This window comes from Bos mutus, chromosome 5, assembly GCF_027580195.1.
Source record: "Bos mutus isolate GX-2022 chromosome 5, NWIPB_WYAK_1.1, whole genome shotgun sequence".
Lineage (NCBI taxonomy): Eukaryota > Metazoa > Chordata > Mammalia > Artiodactyla > Bovidae > Bos > Bos mutus.
In genome coordinates this window covers 28,154,962-28,177,065 of record NC_091621.1, presented here as the reverse complement: position 1 = coordinate 28,177,065, position 22,104 = coordinate 28,154,962, and the positions used below count along the sequence as shown (strand labels likewise).

Here is a 22,104-nt window from a genome sequence, read left to right as displayed (position 1 = left end):
TTGTGGAAATTTAAATCCTGCCACTTTCCTTCCTGAGAAGGAAAATGAAACACCTGATCACGATTGTTCTCAATTCCTAACTTTATGCAGCTTGGGAGGATCTAAAAGATACCCCATTAGGCAATCCTGACATGGAAATATTTACAGATGGCAGTTCTTTTGTTAGGGATGGAAAGCATAAAGCAGGTTATTCTGTGGTGACTGCTGAACAGGTTTTGGAAGCAAAATCTCTTCCCCAGGGAACCAGTGCTCAGTTAGCAGAGCTTGTGGCTCTGCCCTGAGCTCTAGAGTTAAGCAAAGGGCAGCGGATGGGCCTGATAATCTATGTGAGTCAACTTCTGCTGACTCCAAAAATCCTGAGTCTGCCGTTTGATCCTCAAGACAATGCCTTCCTGTCCTGGGCTCACCCCTAAGGCTGCATTCCACAATCGGTCTAACTGCTGGGTCTGTGGAGCACTCCCCTCTTCATCAGTGGAAGGCTTCCAGAGGTAGACATCTCCACTTCAAAGAAAAGACTTTCTCCAAGTCTGTGAATACCTTCAACAACAATCACATGCGATGCCTCTTCTTCATCTGATGACATCTACCAACCCTAAAACGGACTGGTGCAACACGTTGCACTTTAACTATGGACATAATGTGACTTTTAATTTCGATTTTAACTTGTTTTAATGACTGTGTTGCCTGCATCTGTAACTGTATAACTGGATTTGTTTCTAGCTGCTTGAAAACTTTTAAGTTACAAATGGTTGCTCAAACTCCTGCTACTGCTGTAACTTCCTCCAGCTACTATTTGGGGCCCCTAGATTAGATATCCTCAATATGAGGATTAGGAGAATATGTTGCCTCACCAATTTAGGGACAATGCCCCTTGCCAGCTTGGAAGCAGTTGTGGAACAAGAACGAGGCCCCTTTTCCCTAGGCAACATAATTCTCCTAAAAGAAAAGGGGGCAATGAGAGAGTCATTTCCTAGGCCGGTTGATAAGGAGTCTAGGGGTCCCCAAGGAGAGAGGGGTCTGGAATTCTCAAGGCAGAAGAAAGGACAAACTTTTTTTCTTTCTCCACATTCCTTAGGATTATATAGCAATAATGTATCTTGCCTAAGGACAGTCTCTGGATTAAACCTTCTGTTATCTTAAAATGTAAATTATGGGAGTAGGTCTGGTGAGGTCTTTACAACCTCCAACATTCTTTGGATTCATTGGAGAGTATATAACTTCATTGTTAACACTAGCAAGCGGGTACTCTTTCTACCCACTTCTGATGCCTATGTCAGAAGCTTTTTCTATCTCCTTTATACTTTAATAAAACTTTATTACACAAAAGCTCTGAGCGATCAAGCCTCGTCTCTGGCCCCGGATTGAATTCTTCTCCTCCGGGGGCCAAGAATCCCGGTGTCTTCGCGTGATTCAACAACAACCTTTCAAAGACCTCAACCAGTCATTGTGTCAAATGGCCTAAGGTTTTTCTGATATTCTCTGGAGTAGGTTAGGTTATGCACCTTTGGCAGGGATACCACAGATGTGATCCTGTGTTCTTCCCGATGCATCCTTTCAACTGACATGCAGTTCTGAAATGTTCTACTACTGATGACGTTCCCATTGGCCATTTGATTAAGGTGATGTCTGCAAATCACCTCCACTGTGAAGTATTTGGGAGAGGGGGAGGTACTTTGAGGAATTTTGTTCCACAACAAAGTTTCAATTTTTATATTCACTTATTATATCAGCATGGGCTTCCCCAGTGACTCAGGGATAAAGAATTTGCCTGCCAATGCAGGGGACGCCAGAGACATGGGTTTGATCCCTGGGTCAGGAAGATCCCTTGGAGAAGGAACTGGCTATACGCTCCAGTTTTCTTGCCTGGATAATTCCAAGGACAGAGGAGCCTGGTGGGCTGCAATCCATGGGGTTGCAAAGAGCAGGTGTACACACGTTATACCAGTATGGACCCCTGGTTTCCTACTTTACTCCAATTACAATGAATCATAATTCATTGCTATCATTTATTTTGATGTTCCTATTGTCCCTGATTTGGCCATGAGAGTCTCTGCCAGCTAACTCTGTCATTTTGACTTGTCCCCATCATTCTCTGGGCACCTGTTTGTTTTCTTTCACAGGATGTTCTAAGAGTCACCTTGTTCTTTCCCTCCTTCAGCCTGGAATCAGGTATTTTGCCAAAAGCCCTTATTCCTCACAGAGGACAATGATATTTAAAAAACTAAGCACTGGGCACTAGAGAATCACTGTTCCCAGGTTCCATCTATGGATAGAGATGGAGAATGTATGTATTTACATAATTTTATCTATTTAAACTGAATTCATATAACACCTCTTATTCCACTCTCACACTACAAGGTTAATTTTAGTTATTAAGTAAATTTCCTTTTCTCTGTTGGTAACTCCATAGGATGACAGTGAGAAACCGAGCTCCCACTGTCTGTAATATCTTTAAAAGTATCTGAGCATATGCAAAGATTTGATCAATTTGCCTATATGTAATCAATCTTTCAACACTGCCATACTGTGAAATAGATGGTTTTCACTCAGTCGTTGATACCCCTCACTGGGGCACCTCTTCTTCCACATCTCTTCACCTTCTCTACTGTGTTACATCTCTAACACATCATGTTTGGCCACTGGCCTTACAGGAAGGTGGGAAGAAACTTTTTACTCCTGTTTACATCCATACTCCAAACACCTATAAGAGTGCCTGTAACATGATACATGACCAACACATGACCAACATGACCAATCAGTTGATTGAATCAATCTCTCCAATTATTTAGCATATTCCCCCAAGCTGGGCATTTTGAGAGCTTTCTTACTTTCTCATCCCACATGATTCCAGTACAGCAGCTTCTGAGGCTCCAGGGATCAGGTCTCAAGTCTATGTGACCAGCCATGGGAGGACAGATTAGTAAAAGCTGGCCCAAGAGGGAAATCAGTGTCTGTTAAAGATTTTGCTTAGCGTTTTTTTTTTTTTTTTTAATTGACTTTTAATTCCTTTACAATGCTGTGTTAATTTTTGCTGTGTAACAAAAGTCCAGGGCCAGATGGCTTCTTGGGCAAGTTCTAACAAATATTCAGAGAAGAATTAACTCTCATCCTTCTCCAACTTTTGCAAAAAATTGCAGAGTAAGTAACACTCCCAAGCTCATTCTATGAGGCCACCATTACTCTGATACCAAAACCAGACAAAGATATCACCAAAATATGAAACACCAAGAAATTTTCATTTAAATCACAATTAAAAGACCAATATCACTGATGAGCATGGACACAAAAATCTTCATCAAAATAACTAGCAAACAGAATCCAACAGCACATTAAAAGAATCATACCAGGATTGTGGGATCCCTGGGATACAAGGACTCTTCACTGTACACAAATCAATCAATGTGACTCACCATACTAACAAATTAAAGAATAAAAACCGTAAGATCATCTCAATAGGTACAGGAAAAGCAGTTGACAAAATTCAACACACGTTTATAATAAAAACTCTCTAGAAAGTAGGCAGAGAGGGAACCTACCTTAACATAATAAAGGACATAAACAACAAACCCACAGCAAACATCATTCTCGATGGTGAAAAACTGAAAGCATAGTTAAGGAAACAATCCCATTTACCATTGCAACAAAAACACACATGAAAAGATGCTCATCACTAATTATTAGGAAAATGCAGATCAAAACTACAATAAGGTATCCCCTCACATGGTCAGAATGGCCAACATCAAAAAAAAAATCTACAAACAATAAATCTGGAGAGGGTGTGGAGAAAAAGGAACCCTTTTGCACTGTTGGTGAGAATGTAGACTGATCAGCCATTATGGAGAGCAATATGGAAGTTCCTTAAAAAACTAAAAATAGAACTACCATATGATCCAGCAATCCACTACTGGGCACATGCCTTGAGAAAACTGTAATTCTAAGAGACACGTGCACCCCAGTGTTCACTGCAGCACTGTCTACAATAGCCAGGGCATGGAAGCAACCTAAGTGTCCACTGACTGGTGAATGGATAAAGAAGATGTGGTACATACATACAATGAAATGTTATTCAGCCATAAAAAGGAACAAAAACAAGTCATTTGTAGATGAGTCAATGGGCCCAACGTGTGACATACAGAGTGAAGTCAGAAAGAGAAAAACAAATATAGATGTATGTGGACTCTAGGAAAGTGGCAGATAAATCTGTTTGCAGGACAGGAATGGAGACAGAGACATAGGGAAAGCACTTATGGACATGGCGGTGGGATGTCAGTGAGATGAACTGGGAGATCAGGATTGGTGTATGTGCACTGCCATGTGTAAACCAGATACCTAGTGGCCACCTATTGTACAATGCAGGGAACTCAGCTTAGTCCTCTGTGGTGAAGTAGATGGATGGGATGGGGTGTGAGGAAGGGCCATGAGGGGATAAATGTATACATAGAGCTAGTTCACTTTAAAGTACAACAGATACTAACACAACATTCTAAAGTACCTTCATTCCAAGAAAAAAATTTTAATTAAAAACAAACAGATTTAAATTTTAAAAAGCCCCTTTTATTATGGAAAATCTATAGCATATACAAAAGTAGAGACATGTCCCCTTGCCTAGCTTCAAAAATTGAACATATGGTCTATCTTGCTTCATCTATGAGCCCTATTCCCTCTGCCATCTCTCATTCCCCAGATCAGTTCAGTTCAGTTCAGTTGCACAGTTCTGTCTGACTCTGTGACCCCATGAATCGCAGCACGCCAGGCCTCCCTGTCCATCACCACCTCCCAGAGTTTATTCAAACTCACATCCATCGAGTCAGTGATGCCAACCAGCCATCTCATTCTCTGTTGTCCCCAGTCCTACTGCCCCCAATCCTTCCCAGCATTAGAGTCTTTTCCAATGAGTCAACTCTTCACATGAGGTGGCCAAAGTGCTGGAGTTTCAGCTTTAGCATCATTCCTTCCAAAGAACACCCAGGACTGATCTCCTAGAGAATGGACTGGTTGGATCTCCTTGCAGTCCAAGTGACTCTCAAGAGTCTTCTCCAACACCACAGTTCAAAAGCATCAATTCTTCAGCACTCAGCTTTCTTCACAGTCCAACTCTTACGTCCATACATGACCATACATTTCCATACACTGGAAAAACCATAGCCATGACTAGACGGACCTTTGTTGGCAAAGTAATGTCTCTGCTTTTCAATATGCTATGTAGGTTGGTCATAACTTTCCTTCCAAGGAGTAAGTGTTTTAATTTCATGGCTGCAGTCACCATCTGCAGTGATTTTGGAGCCCCCCAAAATAAAGTCTGACACTGTTTCCACTCTTTCCCTACCTATTTTCCATGAAGTGATGGAACCAGATGATATGATCTTCATTTTCTGAATGTTGAGCTTTAAGCCAACTTTTTACTCTCCTCTTTAACTTTCATCAGGATGGTTTTTAGTTCCTCTTCACATTCTGCCATAAGGATGGTGTCATCTGCATATCTGAGGTTATTGATATTTCTCCCGGCAATCTTGATTCCAGTTTGTGTCTCATCCAGCCTGGCATTTTGCATGATGTATTCTGCACAGAAGTTAAATAAGCAGGCTTACAATATACAGTCTATATGTGACTGTACCAATCAACATTGCACAAAGGCTTCTTTTGTCCACATAGTTGCCCACCTTGTTATTTCCTGTGTTTTTGATAATAGACTTTCTAACCGATATGAAGTGATGTTGCATTGTGTTTTTGATTCACGTTTCCTTGATGATTAGTGATATTGAGCATGTTTGTGTATCTGTTGGCCATCTGCATGTCTTCTTTAGAAAAATATTTATTTAACTCTTCTGCTCAATTTTAATTGAATTTTATGCTTTTTTTTTTTTTTGCCACCGAGTTGCATGCGTTTATGTATTTTTGATAAAAACAAAAATATATTTTCAACTGATTAGATACATAATTTGCAAATATTTCCTCCTATTCAGTAAGCTGCCTTTCCATTTTGTTGATGGTTTCCTTTGCTCTGCAGAGGTTTTTTAGTTATTGGTTAGTGGACTTTTTTAATGATGTGCAGGAGCTGTTTAGGTATCAAAGAAATAAATCATGTGGGGTATGAACACACTTTTTCTTCATGGTATGTCTGTCTATAGACTTTGTTGACAATGCTTTTTTAGTATGTGGAAATTTTTATCTTCCTGTTCCCCCTCAACTCCCCCCGCCCCATATCAATTAAAAACATATGCAGAGTAAAGACACATTGTTAGATGCTGGGTGGGATACGGCAGATACAGCAGAAGTAGCAGACAGATAAGAAGGAAAAATGCATTACAGTGTCATGAGGTAATCAGGGAGCTAAGAGAACAGATAGGATTCATACAAAAGGGCAAATGGTGTGTGTGTACATTAAGGAAGGCTTCTTAACAGTAGTATAATCTGAACTGAGTTTTAAAGAATAAGAAAGAAATTGGATGAAGTGGACATAGCAGGCCTTGGAAATAGTACAGAAAGATTTGGGAAACAATAAGGGCTGCCTGAGTGTAAAAGGTAGTTTTAAATCTAGTCAGGAAGACCTGATTTTAATTCATTTGTCACAGGATTGCAGTCACTACATATATGGATTTTTGTTGTTTGATTTAGTCACTACACTTTATTTTTGACAAATCAGAAGATTCTAAAGGGTCCCATATATTGGAAGAACTGGGTTAAATAGCAATGAGATCCTAGGGGAAAACATTTAAAAACTTCTTTTAGCCTGTATTAGTTTTCTGCTTCTGTAAATTAAATGCTTATACATACATGATATATGTATGTATATATGTCTACTTTTATAAATATATATAAAATGTTTCAAATTTCCAAATGAAGCCAATTTACAGTAAATCAATTCAAAAAAGAATTGTTATTTTTGCAAAGTCAATGTAACTTACAATGTAACTGGACTGTAAGGCTTTTTCAAAAGAGATACAACTCTGTATGTTGGTTAAGAGTCTAGACTCTGTATGGGATTAAATTCTTTCTTTGCTGAGTAACTTGAGGCAAGATACCAAATCTCTCTATGCAAAATGGGGCTAACAGTACCTTCCTCCAAGGGTTGTTAGGATATTCAATAAGTTACGAAATGTAAAAGCACTTATAGTACAGGTAATTGCAGCCCTGAAATTAAAAGACGCTTACTCCTTGGAGGGAAAGTTATGACCAACCTAGATAGCATATTCAAAAGCAGAGATATTACTTTGCCAACAAAAGTCCGTCTAGTCAAGGCTATGGTTTTTCCTTTGGTCATGTATGGATGTGAGAGTTGGACTGTGAAGAAAGCTGAGCGCCGAAGAATTGATGCTTTTGAACTGGGGTGTTGGAGAAGACTCTTGAGAGTCCCTTGGACTGAAAGGAAATCCAACCGGTCCATCCTAAAGGAAATCAGTCCTGAATATTCATTAGAAGGACTGATGCTGAAGCTGAAACTCCAATACTTTGGCCACCTGATTGGAAGAACAGACTCATTTGTGAAGACCGCGATGCTGGGAAAGATTGAAGGCTGGAGGAGAAGGGAAGGACAGAGGATGAGATGGTTGGATGGCATCACTGACTCAATGGACATGAGTTTGAGTAGACTCCTGGAGTTGGTGATGGACAGGGAGGCCTGGCGTGCTGCAGTCCATGCGTTCTCAAAGAGTCAGACATGACTGAACGACTGAACTGAACTGAATCCTTTCCAGGGCTAAGTGAGGCAGGATAGGGAGTCTCTTTGCAGGCTGGCCATTACTCTCAGTGTGGAAGTAATTTTTTTCAAGAGAGAGAACGGTGCACATGGATATATCCCTTCAGTCTATGAAATACTCTGCAAAGCTCCAAGACTTACAGTTAATATTTGAAAAAACATGGAGTGCCTATTAAAGTAGCAGATTCTCAGGGCTTAATATCAACTTTGGTGGGGGGTATTGAAAACTCTTCTTTTTAAAAGTCAGTACCTCCAGTAGTTCTGCAGGTGGTCCATAAAGAGATAGAGTAATTACCTCTGTTTTGTCTTAAAATACGATCTAACAGATGTTGAACACCATCCTTTCCCAACTATGAGCTTCATAACAACTTATCCCCCAAGAACTACAGTGCCTCTGCTTGGCTCTCCTCGCTTGCAAAACAACAGAAATTTGAAAAGCAAGCCAGGGGTGGAGGGTGGCACGAAGGTGACACAGGTGTGACACAAGGGACAGGAACACCATTCCCGGCCTCACCCACACCCTGCACGCTAGCTCCCTGTCTTCCTTGAAGCACTCACCTTTCCCAAACACACAAACACCAGCAGAAAATTTATCTGGAACAAAGGCAATGAGGCTTGGGCTTTTCTGAAGGATGCCAGTCAAGTTCCTGGATTTCTAAGCCTGCCGTGTAAATTCTCAGACAAGCATCTTTCATTGTTGCTGCTGTTATGGTCACTAAGTCATGTCTGCCTCTTTCATGACCCCATGAACTGTAGCCCACCAGGCTCCTCTGTCTGTGGGATTTCCCACTCAAGAACACTGGAGTGGGCTGCCATTTCCTTCTCCAGGCTATCTTCCTGACCCAGGGATCGAACCTGCATCTCCTGCATTGGCAGGCTAATTCTTTACCACTGAGCCAAAAGGGAAGCCTCCATTTTTTATTAAGCTTCCATCATCTAATGACATGCTCTGTTTTACCTATAAGTCATGGACTTGGAACATTTTCCTTGAGAGATCACACATGCAAGAAAAAGATTTGAATTTAAGCTGTTGCCTCTCTGCCCATAATTCAAGGATTCTAACTTGTGGCAAGACACCTCAGGTGCTGCTCCAGAATGACTAGAACTTAAATTTTCTCACTTGAAAATCAGAACGTTCTCTCAAGCAGAACTTGAAAGAAAAGGAACTGCACAGGGTTTAATTAATCTCCTGTGTCCACACAGGGTGGCTAAAGCGAGGGAAGGGTGCACACACCAGGCAACAAGCAGACCTGTGGCTGCCGAAGACAGAGGAGCAGTCACGGTAAGCCTCATTGCTTAGAAAGATCAAAACCAACTCTCCTGGATAAGGAACTCTCTGCCAGACACAAAGCCAAAACCCAACTTCTTATGAAGTTTACAGAATCCTGATGTTTTCTGTGTGCAAACTTTTAAAAATCGAATTCTCACCTTTCTCAGAAAGTCAAAGAGGAGATTTCAGAGTTCAACAGCCACCAAATGAGTAACAAGTAACTTTGGAAACTATCACTAAGATCAGAGGGTCTGTCTTCTGCTTGGTCATTCTTACCTTGTAGAATTAAAGAGAAAGATCTGCCAAAAAACAAAGCAAAATGACACCCAAACCTGAAAAACCCTCCAAAACCCCCAAACCAATAAAAATTAAAAACCAAAAGACTCTGCAGATAGAATTAATACATTTGCCCTAACAGTTATTTATCCTGCCCATCCCTTTCCAGCACCATCTCCACCACCTCCTGTCCCTGTTTCTCCCCCCCATCCTTATACAAAGCTGTTTTCTTAACAAAGCACCTCATTAAGCAAGTAATGATTCACTCCAGATGAGTGTATACTTTCAAGAGTTTGCATACTCAGTTTCCTGCGTTTCTTTGGAGAGGCTCATTCTTGATGAGGAAGTAAAACTCCAGCCTTTGCAAGTATTTGGTGGCTCCTGGGAACTGTGACTTCTCCCTGAAGCTATTTTTCTGGTGGAGCCAGGGAATTACCCTAGTAACTATGAGCACAATGATCACAAGGTTTGATTATCTGCCCTGTCAGCTTCTTGCATGCAAGAGAACCTATAAACGAAAACACAGGTAGGCCTCTCCTTCTATGTACCTTAGTATGACCCTTAAATGGAATGCTAAGTGAACAGCAACAACAAAAGGATGATACAGCATCTGTCATCAAGTCTGTCCTTCCATTTCCCACAGATCCCTGCTCTACTAACTGGTCTGCTTTCAGATCAATTCCTGTTAGAGGCGCTCTGATGGGCCTTTAATAGGTATTTTACTGAAGTGTTGGGTAGAGTTTACAGGAAAAGCACGTGGGCAGGCAGAGGGGCCTTTTACTGGCTCCCAGAGGGGCTGTGGGCAAACTGCTGGACTTCAGTGAATTTCTGTTTCTTCATCGGTAAAATGCCAATGTTGACAATACCTTTTTCAAGGGAAGTTAAGTGAGTTAATACATACTAAGCTTTTTAGAATAATGCCTGGGACATGGCAAGCACTGTCTGAATTTGCTGTTACAGTGCAGAAGGTCCCCACCTTCAGGATGGCTTATGGCTTTTCAACTTTATAACGGTGTGAAAGTGGTATGCATTCAGTAGAAAATATAAAATGTGATCTTTTCCCAGGCTAGTGATATTTTTTGTTTATAAGGGTAAACAACCAATATACTTACAACCATTCTGTACCCAGACAACCATTCTGTCTTTCACTTTCTGAAGTGTATTCAATATATTACATGAGATATTCAACACTTTATTTTAAAATAGGCTTTGTGTCAGATGATTTTGCGTGACTGTAGGCTAATATATCTGTCCCGGAAAAGTTTAAGGTATGCTGGGCAGCACTATGATGTTTGGTAGGTTAGGTGTATAGTATACATTTTTTGACTTACTATAGGTCTAACTTACAATAGGATTATCAGAATGTAACCTCACCATAAATCAAGGAAGACCTGTAAATAGATTCCCCCTTTTTTCAATAACCCAGAACCCCTGATTAAGATCACCTGATAGAGTCCCAGAACACTGAAAATTTTGAGAACTAATTTTGCATCATAAGAATATTCATTTAAACAATTATCAACTGGTAGCAAACTGCTAAGGCAAGAAGCTAACACCTTTTAAGGGATTTAAAATTCCAAAGCATTTCCACTACACCTGAGATGAACTTACAAAAGAATAGTTTTATAAGAGTAGTTATATTCTGTTTGTGTTATCCCTGAATTCAGATGTTGACATCCTAAAGCCCCAAAGATGGTATATTAGGAGGTGGGGCCTTTGAGCGGTTCTCAGGTGATGAGATTATGAATGGGATTAGTGTGCTCATGAGACAGACCCCACAGAGACCCTTCCGCCTTGTGAAGAGCAGCAAGAAAACCCTGGTGATGAACCAGGAAGAGGACTTGCAGAAGAATCCAATGTGCTGGTGCTTTGATCTTGCATTCCCAGCCCCCAGAGCTGTGAGAAATAAACTTCTATGGTTTACAAGGAAGATTTGGGAGAATGGCATTGAAATATGTATAATATCATGTATGGAACGAGTCGCCAGTCCAGGTTCAATGCACGATACTGGATGCTTGGGGCTGGTGCACTGGGACGACCCAGTGGGATGGTATGGGGATGGAGGAGGGTTCAGGATGGGGAACACATGTATACCTGTGGTGGATTCATTTCGATATTTGGCCAAACTAATACAATATTGTAAAGTTTAAAAATAAAATAAAATTAAAAAAAAAACAAAAAAAAAAAAAATAAATAAAAGTAGAAGAGTTATTTCTTATAACTATTATAAAAGAATAGCTGGATCTAAACAGTGTTTCTTGCAAGATGGAACAAGTTAAGTATACCCATTCTTAATATTGGCTGAATACTGGCTGAAGCATTTTACCAATATTTGTGGAAAAAATTTTTACTTGTCTTTAATAGATAATCTTATGGAGGCTGTGGACAAAATCTGAAGAAACAGAGCTTACAGAAATATCAAATAGCAATTTGTTTTTTAAAAAAAATCTGTCTCTCATTTTTTTTTTTTTTTCCCAGTTCCATGTTTGCTTTAGCCAACATTTATCTTTTTGGAGGCTTACATTTCAAAGACATGGTAAGGTCAATATTTCCAAGGGACTAAGAAAGAATTTCGAAAAGGAACTCAGAGGCATGTTTGCCTATTACCAGAAATATAGGATTATTACCATAATGTTTTTCTTTATTTCATGGTTGGATAAGATAGTTCAGTAATTATTTTTTCTGTAGTACCTGCCACAAATACGGGAAGGTCTGGACCTGGTGGGGTCAGCTTACAGAGGAGGGGACAGTCTATCAAGCCTTTCTATGCATTTTCTTGACCTTCGTCAAAACTATTTCCTCACTTTCAATATTTCCATAAGTTTCACACCAACTTGAGTGCCATCTGCAGTTCTTGACATTTGGTTCTCTGATTTTCCCCTCCTAAACATGTTAAGGAAGTGTTTTGTATATATACAGCCAGGGTATTCTGTATATACTTCTTTTGTTTGTTTTCGTCTTCATTTCTCTTTTTTTTCTTTAATCTGATCTTCCTATAGGTACCAAGAGGACATTTGCTTGAGGTTAAGTGAAGTCGCTCAGTCGGGTCCGACTCTTTGCGACCCCATGGACTGTAGCCCGCCAGGTTCCTCCATTCATGGAATTTTCCAGGCAGGAATACTGGAGTCGGTTGCCATTTCCTTCTCCAGGGGATTTTCCAGACCCGGGGATCGAACCTGGGTCTTCCGCAATACAGGCAGACGCTTTATCGTCTGAGCCACCAGGGAATAGAGCTCTCTTAAAAATCCTTTTCTCAGGCTCCCGTAGAGATTCAGTGGTAAAGAATCCACCTTCCAAGGCAGAAGACATGGGTTTGATCCCTGATCCGGGAAGATCCCGTATGCTCCAGAGCAACAAAGCCTGTGCACCACGACGACTGAGCCTATGTTCTGGAGCCTCGGACCTGCGATACTGAGCCCATGAATCCCAACTACTGAAGCCCATGTTGAAGCCCATGTGCCCTAGAGCCTGTGGTCCAAAACAGGAGAAGCCACCACAGTGAGAATGAGAAGCCCACACACTGGAGAGTAGCACTTTCTCTGCACGACTAGAGAAAAGCTCGCGCAGCCATGAAGACCCAGGACAGCCAGAAATAAAATAAATTTAAAAAAAAATCCTTTTAGAGACCCCCTAGTGGTAAAGTAGTTAAGAACCCTGCCAATGCAGGGGACATGGGTTTGATCTCTGATCTGGGAAGATTCCACATGCCGTGGGGCAACTAAGCCCATGCGCCACAACTACTGAGCCCACGCTCTGCAACTATGGAACCCGGGAACCTTGATGGAGCCCATGCGCAGTAACAAGAGAAGCCCCTGCAACGAATTCACCCACTACAATTAGAGATAGCCCCCGCTAGCAGCATCTAGAGAAAGCCTGCGTACAGCAAGGAAGACCCAGAGCAGCCATACATAAATAAGTGAATAAACAAATAAAATGTAAAAAATCTTTTAGGTGTACAAGTCCACATCTTCAATGTATCTATTTCAGTTCTGACTCCAACCAGTGAGTATTTTTACAGCTTAAAACCAATATTAGGGTTTACCCATGGACACCAGTGGTGTTCTCTAAGAAATGTAGCCTTCTCAAGATGCAGAGCCTCTGCAGAGAAAGCCTAAGAAAGCAAAGACCTTCCTCATCTCAGGTGACAAACCTCTATCTCCCACAAAGTGAGATGTCTTAAATCACTGACCTCCTAACCTGGGTTACCAGAAAAGTGATAATGCTGTGTGAATTTTCCCCTCAAAACCAGGCAACGAAGGTAGAGACCAAAAAGGCCCCTTATGAATTTGGACACTTTATTAAGACACACTTCCCTGTGAGCCAGCATGTTTGGACAGAGAATGCTGCCTGTCACTTCATGTCCTAGGCTTCTAGCTGGCTGCAGATGCAAGTGTGACAGAAACTGTACCCCATAAGGGGCAGAAACCGGAGGGCACATTCTCGCTGGTTATAAAGCCAAGCTCTCAATACATAAAACAAAACAAATGGAGAGTCTCATCTTATAGTTTTTCATCCTTATGATAAAGGAAAACATGACTCTATCTGAGAGGCCAAGAATAAGTCACCATAGGTGTTGATTACCAAAATCAAATTCACAAGCTCATGATTCAATATCCATTTTCACAAATGTTTTTCTCCTGCCACTGTGAATTTGGAAAGGGACAAAGAGAAATCTTTATCCTTCTCTCTTGACTATGCTCTATAGACAGAGATTTGCGAGACTGACATGGTAAGACCTCTTACCTTCTGCTGGTCTGTTGTCGGTTATCCCATATCTCAACTGCAGTCTCCAGGGAGAGTGGAGTGTCCCAGCCTTTTGCTGTCCCATCCTCATCACTAGAAACTGTACAGGAGGAAACATGTGTTTCCTTTTACCCTTTTCAGCTTTTCGCTGTGGCTCTGTAACCAAAGACAGATTAACAAGAGAAAAGGAAACAAGTATATTAACATATACATCTCATGTATACTTGTAAGAAATGCAGGGATGACTAACTCAAGGAGGAAGCCAGAATTTGGACTTACAGATTATCTTAACCAAAGAACAATGTATTTTTAAGTGAGCAACAAGACAGAGGAACAGAGTACTAGGCTTGCAAGAGTGGCAAATTGTGGGACAGTAAATACATTAGAGAATACTGGAAGATAATCGCTAGTCAGCAAAGGCTCTTTTGCAGAGTCCTCAGGTGCTGTCTTGGGGCTGATAAGTGTCTAGTGTTTCAAATGATTAATTTCTGCACACATTTATGTTTTACTTTCAGGAAAATAGAGGGAGGAAGAGGACTTTTCTTGAATCTGCTTCTTCTCAACTGCCTTCAGCTCAAAACAATCCTTGTGCCAAAGGGGAAGATTTTGGGGTGGCATAATTCTGCTATTCTTTTGTAGGTTTTACTATACTGTTTTCTTGCTTCACAATGACTCTTTATGTTCTAACATGAGAAAGTGAAGTAAGACATTGTCAGAAAGGACTTAGCAATGTTCACATGAGGCTTACTTATAACAGTAAAATATTGATTTACAAAGTAACTACTGAGAAACAACCAAAAGAGTCAGCATAGGAATCTGTGATCAACGTGGTGCTTCGCTATCCACCTATCAGAACAACAGTGTGTCACATTCTTTGTGGAAAGTGTACATAAAATACTTTTAAGTGAAAAAGATGAAGACAACATAATGAAAGCACATAAAAAAACTTAGTGCAAATGAATATTAATCAAAGATGGGAGCATATTTTCCATTGTGTAATATGTTCATTCAGGGTTTTTTTCTTTCTAGTTGCTCACATTCATAATCAAATAGGAGGAAGTTCCTCTTTGGGCAATAGAGCTAATGCCAGTTCTTTCTGAGCAATGTCTTCAAGCAATATCATTTCACGATTTTCTTGCAATTAACTCTTAGGACATCAAAACTTTTAGCGTAAGTGAAGCAATAAACATTCCCTGCTTTCCACATGTCTCCAAGGGTGGAGCTCCCAAACTGGTCAGAAAAGACAGAAGGGAAAAGATGTTAAATAGCAAGTCCAGCTCACCTGGTCAACTTGGACATTTGGCTTCCGTCAACATGAAGGCTCTCCTTATTCTGGGGCTTCTGCTCCTTTCTGTTGCTGTCCAGGGCAAGACATTTGAGAGGTGTGAGCTTGCCAGAACTCTGAAGAAACTTGGATTGGCTGGCTACAAGGGAGTCAGCCTGGCAAACTGTAAGTTAACTATTCTTCATCCTTCCAAATAGTCAGCCAGCTGTGGAACAGATACTAACTGAGGAAGAAGAATAAGAAAGGGACTTTGAATGAATGGCTTTTTTTTTTTTTCCTTGAAGGGTTTGTACATTTACAATGGCTGAAACACATCAGCTCAGAATCAGATGTACCTAGGGAAGGATGGAGGCATGGGAGGGTCAAATTCTATACCATTCTAAGCATGCCAGGTCTTGCTGTACTCCTCTAGTGCCACTAAACTTGCCAGCTGGCACTTGTAGGGTGACTACAAGATATATTTCAGCCCTCAGCCATTTCCAGCTTGCAATTTGGGTTCTGCAAGCAAGAGTAAGGCAGTATTTTTGTCATTTTTAATCCTCCTACCATGATGCTGGGTTTTTAACAGCCAAGTTTTTAAAAAAGTTACATTGAACTCTTAGAACAGGGACTGTAGGAACCTGTTTCTCCTCAATCAATATCTACATAAGGAACCCTGAAATGTAGCATGAAATAACATTCTATTATTCTGACTCTAGTTCATTAATTATTTGTCATTTTCTTCCACAGAATTCAATATGTGCCCTAAGGAAAAGTTCCTTTGTATTTCAGTCCATACCTGTCCATGTCAACATTGTATTTTTCAGAGTGAATTCAGACATTTCTGCTCCATAACTATTTTTCAGTACATGAGCAAATGGCTAGATGGATGGATGGATGACATAGTCTTTCCTATCCTATGATTCTTATTGTTTGGATTCTAATTTGATATCCAAATTCACCTTTAGGTATCATAAGAAATTTTCTTTCTCCTAGTAAATCCTTATTTTTCCCAGTGCAAATATTTTTACATTAGCATATGCATCTGCTGCTCGTGACCAAACCCATTTAAGCACTCTGTTGATTTTCTATTCTAGGCTCAATCTTACCTGGGGATGGGAGCAATGGAAGACACAGCTATTTCAATATTTTTTACAACGTGTTATCTTGTTTCATTAGTATTAGCAAATGATTTGCTAACAAAAGAATTCTCCTAAGGGCCCCTAACACCAAATGTTAAATTATCTACAAGTAAAATATATGTTTATGCTTCTAAAATAAGTCATTAGTAAAATAGAATTATGTTATGAAATAAAAGTCATATGATATTGCTGTTTATTACTAAAAATACATTTTTTTTTTCAGGGATGTGTTTGGCCAAAGGAGAAAGCAATTATAACACACAAGCTAAAAACTATAATCCTGGAAGCAAAAGCACTGATTATGGGATATTTCAGATCAACAGCAAATGGTGGTGTAATGATGGCAAAACCCCAAAAGCAGTTAACGGCTGTGGTGTATCCTGCAGTGGTAAGACAAGATACTGTTGAGTGATGGCACAGGTCCCATTTGGTGGTACCTATAAGAAGAGAGATTTAATACAAATGAAAAGGTCTTGAAGAGTTCATGAGGGACCAGAAACACTCCATCTTAACTTCTAGAAACTGTTTTTATCACCTACCTCATAATTCCTTAAGTAAGAAATTAAAAAGCTGGTATCATAGAAGGTTGCTGTTTACTAACATACAAGAGTTGGAATGATCTATCACTGTATTGTAACTGGACATGTTGATGCTTTGTAAAGGACAATGCCATTCCTACTAATTTACCTGGTTTGGAGAGGTTTAGGGATAATTTGGCTGTGTGGTCTTTTTAAAAATTTTGTCATATGTACTTTTTTAATGTACATATTATACAGTAGGGGTTTTTGGCTGAATGATTTTAAAGTAAATTAGAAACATTTCACATTTCATTCCTAAATTCTTTAGTTTGCATATCTCAAACATACACTTCCTATTTAATCACTGTCATTCTACCAAGTTAATATATGCATTTATTTTTAATTGGGGTGAAACACCTATTCTATTGAGTTCCTTTTAAAACTGAGATAACATATGCAATATTTAGGGCTTCCCAGGTGGGGCTAGTAGTAAAGGACCCTCCTGACAATCAGGAGATGTGAGATACAGGTTCAATCCCGGGTTGGGAAGATCCTCTGAAGGAGGGTATGGCAACCGACTTCAATATTCTTGCCTAGGAAATCAACATGAACAGAGAAGCCTGGGGGGCTACAGTCCATGGGGTCGCAGAGAGTCACACATGCACATGTGCCACGCAATATTTATTGCATAAAATATTGGAGAAGTATTGCCAAATGATATTGTTTAATTTTTAATATTAAAATTCCTAATAAAGAAGATTCATTTCTGGACATATCTTTTATATACAGTTAGTTTAGTTTAAAAAATTATTTGTATTATACAATAATCTGTGGTCATTGAATAAAAGTTCTACTACCCAGAGACTTATGACCACGGTAACTTGTGGTCTCCACATCTTCTTTCAGAACACACATCACTCACGTACATGAATGTAAAGCTATATAATCCACATTTGTACCCACATACAAACATGTAAGCAATATGCTTCAACAAAAATGAAATTGTACTATATTTACTACTTTACAATTTGCTCGTTATTGCACAATATCATTTTTCTCAACAAATATCAATCTTATTACTTTTTCTGGATGAATAGAATTTCACTAAATATTCTAACATTTATTAATCCAACTCTTGTATTGATATGTACATCTTGGGTACATCACTTATTACTTTTCTTGTTTTGGAATGAATTTTCACTAGTAGAACTGCTGAGCAAAAAACTGCTAGACTGGTTTCTGCTTGTTTGTTTTTGTTTTGTTTTCAAAGTGTTCAGTGAAAAGAGAACCTTCTGTCATATTAGTTAATAGTTTTAGAGCTTCCAAATGACATTGGCAAACGAAAAACAGAATGCTTTATTTCCTGCCAAATGGGATAGAATGGAGAGAGAGGGTTTTCTCCCAATATTCACAGATACAGGGACTCTTAAAAAAGTAATTGTATTTGTTCTTTTCTCAGCCTAAGAGAATAAAGCTGGCTGAACCTAAAATTTACGTGAGTTTCTGTGAACATTGTCCTCATTTCCCACCACCTCTTTTTCAGCTTTGCTGAAAGATGACATCACTCAAGCTGTAGCATGTGCAAAGAAGATTGTCAGTCAGCAAGGCATTACAGCATGGTATGTTATTTTTTTGTTTTTTGCTTTCCATCCAATGTTGGTAAGATATAATTGACCCACAGTACTTCATAAATTTAAGGTGTACAGCATAATGACGTAATACATCATGAAATGATTATCACAGTAAGTTTAGTGAACATGCATGATCTCAATGGATACAACATTAAAGAAACACAATGCAATACTGTTAAGCAATTATCCTTCATTAAAAAATAAGTTAAAAAATTAAAGAAACAGAAGAAAAAAATTTGTGATGAAAAATCTTGTGATTTACTGTCTAATCTATTTTCATATGTGAGCACAGCAGTGTTAATTCTATTCATCATGTTGTACATCACATCTCCAGTGTTTACTTATCTTATAATTGGAGGTTTGTAGTACTTTCCGATGCTTTCATCCAATTCCCCACCCCTCACCCCACCCACTGCTGCTGCTGCTGCTAAGTCGCTTCAGTCGTGTCCGACTCTTCACGACTCCATAGACGGCAACCCACCAGGCTCCCCTGTCCCTGGGATTCTCCAGGCAAGAACACAGGAGTGGGTTGCCATTTCCTTCTCCAATGCATGAAAGTGAAAAGTGAAAGGGAAGTCACTCAGTCGTATCCAACTCTTAGCGACTCCATGGACTACAGCCCACCAGGCTCCTCCATCCATGGGATTTTCCAGGCAAAAGTACTGGAGTGGGGTGCCTGCACCCCACCCACAATACCCACAATTGGTAACCACAAATCTGATTTGTTTTTCTGAGTTTGTTTGTGTTTCAAGTATAATGGACCTTCAACACTATGTAAGTTCCCTTCACAGAGCAAAGTATGGGTTAAGCATTAAAGGAGAGATCTTCCCTAGTGGTTAAGAGTCTATGCTTTCAGTGCAGGAGGGAGTCTGGTACCTGGTTGGGAATCTGAGATACCATAGGCCATGTGGTGTGTGTGGCTAAAAAAAGGTGTGTGTGAGAGGGTAGGGAGTGGTTTCATCTTACTGTTATGAGAAAAGTGTTGGGAAGATTCTCTAAGACCAAGGGAATTGAAAATGGAAAATCTAAATATTAAGATTTATGCTAAACAGTGTATTACATAGAAACAATCTACTTTAACCTCAATTTATTCTAAGGAGTTCTAGAATTTTTAAGTTTTTCCACACTCTACCAATTCCTCATCATATCTTGAAATTATTTTTGAAAGTAAGTAAATATGGAATACGCTTTGCAGTTGTGTTGTGGACTACACAAGACTCAACATTTGTGTTCAGCATTCTGTGCTCTAGTGAAGCCTTGGGGAGATGTGAAGGCCTTGGTATACATGTCTCCAGTTGATAAATAAGCAATACTTGGATCTGTCTGTAGCTTGTATTTCATGGACTGATTAACTATTTTGTTCTCACAAAGGATTTGAAGTATGTATAACAATGAAGATATGTTTTAATCTTATTATCATTTCTTTTACCTTTTTCTACAGGGTGGCATGGACAAACAAGTGTCAAAACCGAGACCTCACGAGTTATGTTAAGGGTTGCAGAGTGTAACTGTGGAGTTTTCGTCTTCAGCTCATTTTGTCTCTTTTTCATATTAAGGAAATAATCGTTGAGTAAAAGGTTATACTCTCACTCTTTCAAACAAATAATGTTTTTATCAAAGCAGGAGCATATGGTCTTTCTTCTAAGAGGCTGACGTTTACCTCACGTGTTTATTGTTTGATATTGGGCCTACAACATTTTTCAGCTTGCTAACAGAACTAATGCTGGTGAATAATTGTCTAAAATCTTCATTATCAAATGTATCTCTGGTACATTTAGTTCCTCAAAGAGATAACCCAGACTTAATCTTGAATGATATAAGTACTCCCCAATATTCAACAAAATAGAAGAAAACAATGCTATGCTAAGTCACTTCAGTCGTGTCCGACTCTGTGCGACCCTAGAGACAGCAGCCCACCAGGGTCCCCGGTCCCTGGGATTCTCCAGGCAAGAACACTGGAGTGGGTTGCAATTTCCTTCTCCAACACATGACAGTGAAAAGGGAAAGTGAAGTCACTCAGTCGTGTCCGACCCTTAGCATGGACCGCAGCCTACCAGGCTCCTCCATCCATCGGATTTTCCAGGCAGGAGTACTGGAGTGGGGTGCCATTGCCTTCTCCAACAAAAGAATATCTCTAAGCAAATTGATCTTAGGCAAAGCCCCACCTGAGTAGGCATGTGAACTTTCATCTGTTCAGTCAAAAAGAGCAGAACGTCAAATGGTAAAAATGGAAACAGCCCCATCAAAAATTTGTTTTCATAAGTATGACCTTTGGTTTAAATGTTTTAGTAGAAATGTTGCATTCACACAGCTTTCAAAATAAACTCACAGTTTATACATCAACCTATTTTAGCCTTTGTAAAGAACTCATTTAGGCATCCTGCTGATCCTGAAGGAATATAAAGAAGAATTAGATGAGCTGTTGATTTTCCTTAGTTTTATTAGCTGAAATTCATGCATTATGACTAAATTCAGAGGTAGATGAGTTTGCAAGCATTGAATTAATTGCTATTCAATAGATGTGAAACTATGCATGTTGTAAAAGAAAAACATTTTCATTAAAAGCTTTGCAATTCATACTTCGTCTTCCTTTGTTTAGAGCCATTTAATGTCTCTGAAGAAATACGTATGTATTGGGAAATAATGATCTGACACTTAGTATTTCCTACATTCTCACCTGCATTGAAACGGGTGGATATTGCTAGAGAAATCCATAAGCCTGCTGATATCTCACTTAATGTTTTAAATGTTTAATCTTTTTCGACTGTGCCATACAGCTTCAGGGACCTTAGTTCCCCAAGAGGGCTTGACTTCTTACTCTAAGAGTGAAAGCACGGAATCCTAACCATAGAACCACCAAGGACTTCCCCTCACTTAAAATTCATCAATACAAATCTCAAATGGGCCCTCAAGTCTACCTGGTCATCATAGTCACTTCTCTGAAATCCTTCTGTGTTGGTGTCCTCACTCTAAAATGACTGTCACTATTTACTTCCCTCTTTTCAAAGTCCCAGCACACACACCAACCCCTGGCCTTCCATACTCTGCTCTGAGCAGATGACCTTACAGTCCGCCTTACAGTCTTAAGTCCTCTGTCAGATGATATTACACTGACAGAACAGAAGCAACCTCATACAAAATCCTCCCTTCCTGGCCAGCATAGCAGAGCTAACATCTTTCCCCGGGCCCGCCCTCCCTTCTTTCCCCGGGCCCGCCCTCCCTTCTTTCCCCTTTATCACTGGGATGAAGGGCTTCTGCTCCTCAAATGGCAGTCTCCAAATGCAGTCTTCATCACAGCCCTCTCACTACTCCAGTTTAGGCTGAGGGTTTCCTGCATCCCGAGTTTCTCCCTCTGCTGGATCATCCCCAGCACTGCACGAGCTGCCCTGGGAACGTTTCATTTTACAAAGAACTCTCCATAGGCTCTACACAACCCTCTAACTGCTGCGGCCAGTGCAGCACATAGGGATCAAAAGTGGTCGACGCACAGTTCGGGAAAAAATAAACCAGAGTCAAAATTAAAGTTTTAAAGATGGGACCAGAGAACTCAAGACCTCTTAGATC

General features: G+C 39.9%; 1 protein-coding gene and 1 long non-coding RNA gene across 2 annotated transcripts; one reads left to right on the top strand and one right to left on the bottom strand.

Moving 5' to 3' along the window:
- Positions 1-3,279: 3,279 nt before the first annotated feature.
- Positions 3,280-15,400, bottom strand: LOC138987917 (uncharacterized). The gene is made up of 3 exons (XR_011464205.1): positions 15,268-15,400; positions 13,986-14,141; positions 3,280-5,559 (listed from the first exon to the last, which is right to left on the bottom strand). It is a non-coding gene; the product is annotated as an uncharacterized lncRNA (long non-coding RNA).
- Positions 15,220-20,701, top strand: LOC138987916 (lysozyme C, tracheal isozyme). Its single transcript, XM_070370571.1, has 4 exons — positions 15,220-15,435; positions 16,615-16,779; positions 18,453-18,528; positions 19,982-20,701. The coding sequence occupies exons 1-4, from the start codon at positions 15,243-15,245 to the stop codon at positions 20,046-20,048; spliced, it is 501 nt and encodes a 166-aa protein (XP_070226672.1). The 5' UTR covers positions 15,220-15,242; the 3' UTR covers positions 20,049-20,701.
- The last annotated feature ends 1,403 nt before the right edge of the window (positions 20,702-22,104 follow it).

Coding starts and splice junctions, on each gene's coding strand:
- LOC138987916 (XM_070370571.1), top strand. CDS start 15,243: ATGTTAAATAGCAAGTCCAGCTCACCTGGTCAACTTGGACATTTGGCT. Junction 16,780..18,452: donor CTGTGGTGTATCCTGCAGTG/GTAAGACAAGAT, acceptor CCTCTTTTTCAG/CTTTGCTGAAAGATGACATC. Junction 18,529..19,981: donor CAGCAAGGCATTACAGCATG/GTATGTTATTTT, acceptor CTTTTTCTACAG/GGTGGCATGGACAAACAAGT.